General features: G+C 43.8%; 1 protein-coding gene across 1 annotated transcript; it reads left to right on the top strand.

Annotated features, from left to right (window-relative positions):
* On the top strand, positions 1–4,934 carry LOC311099614 (potassium channel subfamily K member 4-like). Its single transcript, XM_084140333.1, has 7 exons — positions 1–210; positions 461–578; positions 675–835; positions 949–1,135; positions 3,777–3,919; positions 4,112–4,744; positions 4,848–4,934. Exons 1-6 carry the CDS (start codon positions 22–24, stop codon positions 4,727–4,729), a joined length of 1,416 nt encoding a protein of 471 aa, XP_083996459.1. The 5' UTR covers positions 1–21; the 3' UTR covers positions 4,730–4,744; positions 4,848–4,934.
* Positions 4,935–6,381: the final 1,447 nt, after the last annotated feature.

Genomic DNA, 6,381 nt, shown 5'->3' with positions numbered 1-6,381 from the left:
GGGCTGAACGAAGGTGCAAGCATGCGCTGCTCCACCCTCCTTGGTATCCTGACAGGGGTACTGCTGTACCTGGTGCTGGGGGCCGTGGTGTTCCAGGCCCTGGAGGCTCCCCATGAGGAGGGACAGCACATACAGCTGCAGGACACACGCAGAGCCTTCCTGGAGAACTACACCTGCGTCAGCCCAGATATCCTGCAGGCCCTCATAGAGGTACCCTACATAGGCCACACACACCTACAGAACAAACAGGTTAATATAACTGACTGGGATATTAGACTTTCGGGGTGTCCAAGGCATCGGTCATGTAATCCAATGAGACCTCTATAGTTAGGTTGCAGTACAATGCAAATACAGAAATATTCAGGTACGAACACTACCATCACTGTTTGTCTTCTCTCTTTCTCTCTCTCTCTCTCTTTTTGACCTGTCACTTTAACTTCCTGACTGTCTCCCATCCCAGGAGGTGGCAGATGCTATGGGTGCAGGTGTGGATCCTGGCAGCAACTCCTCCACCTTCACCAGCCAATGGGACCTGGCCAGCGCCTTCTTCTTCTCTGGGACCATCGTCACCACCATCGGTAAGTCAGCAGCCTGATCTCCCCTACGTTTAATCTATTGTGACACACTGACACTACTTATCCCAATCCTAAAGCTCTACAAACCATCATCCTCAGGTTTTGGGAACATCTCCCCGAAGACAGAAGGCGGGCAGCTGTTCTGCATCTTCTATGCCCTGGTGGGGATCCCTCTGTTTGGCATCCTCCTGGCTGGAGTTGGAGACCATCTGGGGACCGGGCTGAGGAAAGCCATCCTCAAAATAGAGTTTATCTTAGCGGTGAGACACTAAATATTTGGTTTAATGTGTTTCCTCTGTCTATCTCGGTCTTTCAGTATTTCAGTCCCTCCATTTCTTTCCCTCTTTTTCATGTTTTCCTGTCTCCCTCTCAGAAGTGGAAGGTGAGTCCTACTATTGTTCGAGTCATCTCAGCCGTCCTCTCCATCCTGTTGGGGGTAGCACTCTTCGTTGCCGTGCCAACGCTGGTGTTTCAGGAGGTGGAGAAGTGGACTCTCCTGGAGGCGTCCTACTTTGTTGTCATCACCCTGACTACAGTGGGCTTTGGAGACTATGTTGCAGGTACTTCAGCCACTGACGGGGTTGGGTCAAGGAATCTGTCTCAAAAGGTCAAAACGCTCTTTTCATTGTTGAAACACTCTTTCATTGTTGTGACCCATTAACAGACACATAAATACCTGCTACTCCGGATTAATGTAGTTTAGGAGTCATGAGTGATAAAATACAATCACTGATTAAACTGGACATTTAATTTACTCTTTAAATTATTTAAATTATTCACAATCTTTGTATGAAAGTTGAATTATTAATTGGCTCATCTGTGTGGTTTCATCGCCCCCTAGAGTTTTCCAGCAGCTCAGTCTGTAATGTTCACTTATGTGAGATTAATTTAATAAACCCCAAGAGTCGATGTCCACGACCCCGCGGAAATCTAATTAGCATAATAAAAAAATCCCCATAAAAATCTGTCTGTTTAATCTAGAGATATATCTTTGCATGGGCTGCGTCTCAATCCACCGCATCTGCCGATTTCGGCCTTCCGCATCTGTAGTGAAAGGTAGCAGAGCTGCAGCAGTGCTTGTCAGACCATGAGACATCCCGAAAATCGGTCTTCTCACGAATATGTCTGTAGCGGTTTTGGCCTACAAACTATTATGACCCCTCTATGGAAAGATTGGAGTCATAAACACTGTTTTGCTCTACGACCCCCACAAGCGCCACGGGACTCGTCTGAAGTCGGTACCGGCCAACTTTTGTCTGTAGTGTCCAAACAGTTTTGGCAACACACTAATCTAACCCCTCTATGGAAAGGTGAGACTCTCACGAATACTTACATGTTGTGCTCTAGGATGCCCACAAGCCTCACTGGTCTGAAGGTAGCCTGGTACCAGTTACAAACATTAATGGAAGTATGTGTATACAGTTGAAGTCGGAAGTTTACATACACCTTAGCCAAATACATTTAAACTCAGTTTTTCACAATTCCTGACATTTAATCCTAGTAAAAATTTCCTGTCTTAGGTCAGTTAGGATCACCAATTTATTTTAAGAATGTGAAATGAATGATTTATTTCAGCTTTTTATTTCTTTCATCACATTCCCAGTGGGTCAGTTTACATACACTCAATTAGTATTTGGTAGCATTGCCTTTAAATTGTTTAACTTGGGTCAAATGTTTTGGGTAGCCTTCCACAAGCTTCCCACAATAAGTTGGGTGAATTTTGGCCCATTCCTCCTGACAGAGCTGGTGTAACTGAGTCAGGTTTGTAGGCCTCCTTGCCCGCACACGCTTTTTCAGTTCTGCCCACAAATGTTCTATAGGATTGAGGTCAAGTCTTTGTGATGGCCACTCCAATACCTTGACTTTGTTGTCCTTAAGCCATTTTGCCACAACTTTGGAAGTATGCTTGGGGTCATTGTCCATTTGGAAGACCTATTTGCGACCAAGCTTTAACTTCCTGACTGATGTCTTGAGATGTTGCTTCAATATATCCACATCATTTTCCTTCCTCATGATGCCATCTACTTTGTGAAGTGCACCAGTCCCTCCTGCAGCAAAGCACCCCCACAGCATGATGCTGGCACCCCCGTGATTCACGGTTGGGATGGTGTTCTTCGGCTTGCAAGCTGCCCCCTTTTTCCTCCAAACATAACGATGGTCATTATGGCCAAACAGTTCTATTTTTGTTTAATCAGACCAGAGGACATTTCTCCAAAAAGTACGATCTTTGTCCCCATGTGCAGTTGCAAACCGTAGTCTGGCTTTTTTATGGCGGTTTTGGAGCAGTGGCTTCTTCCTTGCTGAGCGGCCTTTCAGGTTATGTCGATATAGGACTCATTTTACTGTGGATATAGATACTTTTGTACCTGTTTCCTCCAGCATCTTCACAAGGTCCTCTGCTGTTGTTCTGGGATTGAGTTGCACTTTTCGCACCAAAGTACGTTCATCTCTAGGAGACAGAACGCGTCTCCTTCCTGAGCGGTATGACGGCTGTGTGGTCCCATGGTGTTTATACTTGCGTACTATTGTTTGTACAGATGAACGTGGTACCTTCAGGCGTTTGGAAATTGCTCCCAAGGATGAACCAGACTTGTGGAGGTCTACAATTTTTTTTCTGAGGTCTTGGCTGATTTATTTTGATTTTCCCATGATGTCAAGCAAAGAGGCACTGAGTTTGAAGGTAGGCCTTGAAATTCATCCACAGGTACACCTCCAATTGACTCAAATGATGTCAATTAGCCTATCAGAAGCTTCTAAAGCCATGACATCATTTTCTGGAATTTTCCAAGCTGTGTAAAGGCACAGCCAACATAGTCTGTATGTAAACTTCTGACCCACTAGAATTGTGATACAGAATTATAAGTGAAATAATATGTCTGTAAACAATTGTTGGAAAAATTACTTGTGTCATGCACAAAGTAGATGTCCTAACCGACTTGCCAAAACTATAGTTTGTTAACAAGAAATTTGTGGAGTGGTTGAAAAACGAGTTTTAATGACTCTAACCTAAGTGTATCTAGTTTAGTGCCTAAAAAAAGGGATTAAATATGCATAATGGTTTTTGACATAATTTCCTCATCTAGACTATAGGTTTTAACAGCACATCTGTCATGTGTAAACTAAGCTGTAAAGTTGCTGATTATCCATTGTCTACACCTGTAAACCCCTATCTATCACTATCCTCTTGCTTCTCTCTGTCAGGTGATAGTGGAGATGGTGGCAAGGACCACTGGTACAAGCCCCTGGTGTGGTTCTGGATCCTGCTGGGCCTGGCCTACTTTGCTTCCATCCTGTCCATGGTTGCAAACTGGCTTCGGGTCCTGTCCAAGAAGACCAGGGCTGAGGTGAGTGTAAAAACTGATTGGGCCCTGAATGGGAAAGTACAAGCAAATGGGCAGCACTGTACACTTTGTCACCTATAGCCACCTGTTCTATTCCTCAATGATCCTCCCTTCCTCTAAATGCTAAATGACTAAATGACTAAATGCTCTTTAAATAGTGATTTGATTTGATGTCTTTCATCTCTCTCTTCCCAGATGGAGGAGCTCAGAGCCCGTACCACTGACTGGGGTCAGAACATTCAGAACATGTCGGTGGACTTCCGCATGCCTGACGACCCCTTCAAACGACGACGACGAAAGCGTCGACATGGCCCTCGCAGCCGAGGCAATGGGGCAGGCCATGTGTCTGGGACTGGGGCCCCTGGGGAGGGGGGCAGGGTGATGGAGAATGGCCAGCTGAACAGCCAATCAGAGACTGGATCGTCCTCATACTCTTACTCCTCCAACGAGTCAGAGTCTGGATCTGAGACAGGGTCAGAGGTCACACAGCATGAGCGGGTAGTAGAGGAAAAAGAGAAGGATGTCGATAAGGAGAACATCTTCCCAGATGCCCTGTATTCCCAGCCTCTGGACTACTTTGGAGAGAACCTGGCATACATTGATGAGTCCTCAGATGCAGTGAGTGGAAAATTACATTTGGATCCCCTGTTGGATCCAGCACAGCCCGTCTCTACACGCTCACGGAAGCCCAAGAGGAGACGGCCCAGAAGACCACCCCCAGAGAAGAGCCCCACCAAGCCTGAGAAGAAAGAGCCCAATGGAGACATAAACCCCCCTGAAAATCCACCGTCACCTCCACCAAAGGATGGATGAACCAAATGCTCAAGGGTGAGTTTGTATGTTTTTCAGAGCATGCTGAAAGTGGATAAACATAATGAAAACATAATTATGAAACTGTCAAGCTAGAAATCCCTGACTCTGCTCTTTTTAGGGATGAAGGGAAGAAGAAGTTATGGGAGAAGAACTGAACCTGATTGATTATGCTTTATTGACTACACTGTTCATGTTTCATAAACATTGTTTGAGTGTGTGTATGTCGTGTATGCCTGATTCAAATATGGAGTGAGCCTTGATGTATTAACAGAGTGACTTATTCAAATAATCCTAACAAAACTTCACTGCATTAACCTGATGTTGCCTTGGTAGGGTTTTAATTAGGAACCCAATCTTATGTGCCCCTCTCATCCATGTTTGCTTATGGAGTGAGCGCTCCCTACTGGGCAATCATGGAACTACACAGCCCTGTTTCCTTTAGATAGAATCAGCAGTGAAGCACACCAACATACGTTTTTTTTTTTTTACTCTGAATCAATTCCTATTGTTTTCCTTTAGGGGAAAAAAAACCTTATGACAATAACTCTCCCATAATGAATTTTTCCCTGAATGTCTGGAGCTCAAACTCTAGAGAACAAAGCTTTAGTATATAATAGGAAAATGCAAGATATGAGTAAATCCTGTCTCTGCCAATAACCATATCTGGTCTTGCATGACCTAGCCTAAGTATTACACTAGTGACTTTATTACTGTGTGCACTGTGTACAGCATATGCCATTGTATACATTTTTGAGTATTATTATTTGAATGTATTACATACAACTGTCATGTAAAATAAACAACACATTTTTTAAATAATCAGAATACTATTTTGTGTGTGTGTGAGAGATTTTCCAGCATTTGCGTTGTTTTCCTGAGGAACAGAAAGAGACTGTCAGTAAATTAAGGACAATGAAGATACAGTGGCACACTGAGAATGAATAACACAGTCATTGAGAATTATATTGCAGACAACCATCTTCTCTCAGTTCCTCAATTAACGAACTACATACCTGAAATGAGAAAAACAACATATAATATGTCTTAATCAAATCAAATGTTATTTGCCACATGCGCCGAATACAACAGGTGTAGACATTACAGTGAAATGCTTACTTACAAGCCCTTAACCAACAATGCAGTTTTAAGAAAAATAAGTGTTAAGTAAAGAGATAGATAAGTAAAAAATAAAAATAACAAATAATTAAAGAGCAGCAGTAAAATCAAATAACAGTAGGGAGCCTATATACAGGTGGTAGAGGTACAGAGTCAGTGTGCGGGGGCACAGGTTAGTCGAGGTAATTGAGGTAATATGTACATGTGGGTAGAGTTAAAGTGACTATGCATAGATAATAAACAGAGAGTAGCAGCAGCGTAAAATAGGAGGTGGGGTGGGGTGGACAATGCAAATAGTCCGGGTAGCCATGATTAACTGTTCAGGAGTCTTATGGCTTGGGGATAGAAGCTGTTATTAAGAAGCCTTTTGGACCTAGACTTGGCGCTCCGGTACCGCCTGCCGTGGGGTAGCAGAGCGAACAGTCCATGACTAGGGTGAATGGAGTCTTTGACAATTTTTAGGGCCTTCCTCTGACACCGCCTGGTATAGAGAAATGAAGATACTCATTTTGCAACCATTTGCACTTATGAACACT

The sequence above is a fragment of the Coregonus lavaretus genome (genome assembly GCF_964263955.1).
Source record: "Coregonus lavaretus genome assembly, chromosome: 24".
Lineage (NCBI taxonomy): Eukaryota > Metazoa > Chordata > Actinopteri > Salmoniformes > Salmonidae > Coregonus > Coregonus lavaretus.
This window is presented reverse-complemented; position numbering and strand designations above follow the sequence as displayed.

Bases quoted from the DNA above. Each gene is read 5' to 3' on its own strand.
- LOC311099614 (XM_084140333.1), top strand. From the start codon at position 22: ATGCGCTGCTCCACCCTCCTTGGTATCCTGACAGGGGTACTGCTGTAC. The intron at 1,136-3,776 runs GTACTTCAGCCA...TCTCTCTGTCAG, and splicing joins CTTTGGAGACTATGTTGCAG to GTGATAGTGGAGATGGTGGC. The intron at 3,920-4,111 runs GTGAGTGTAAAA...CTCTCTTCCCAG, and splicing joins CCAAGAAGACCAGGGCTGAG to ATGGAGGAGCTCAGAGCCCG.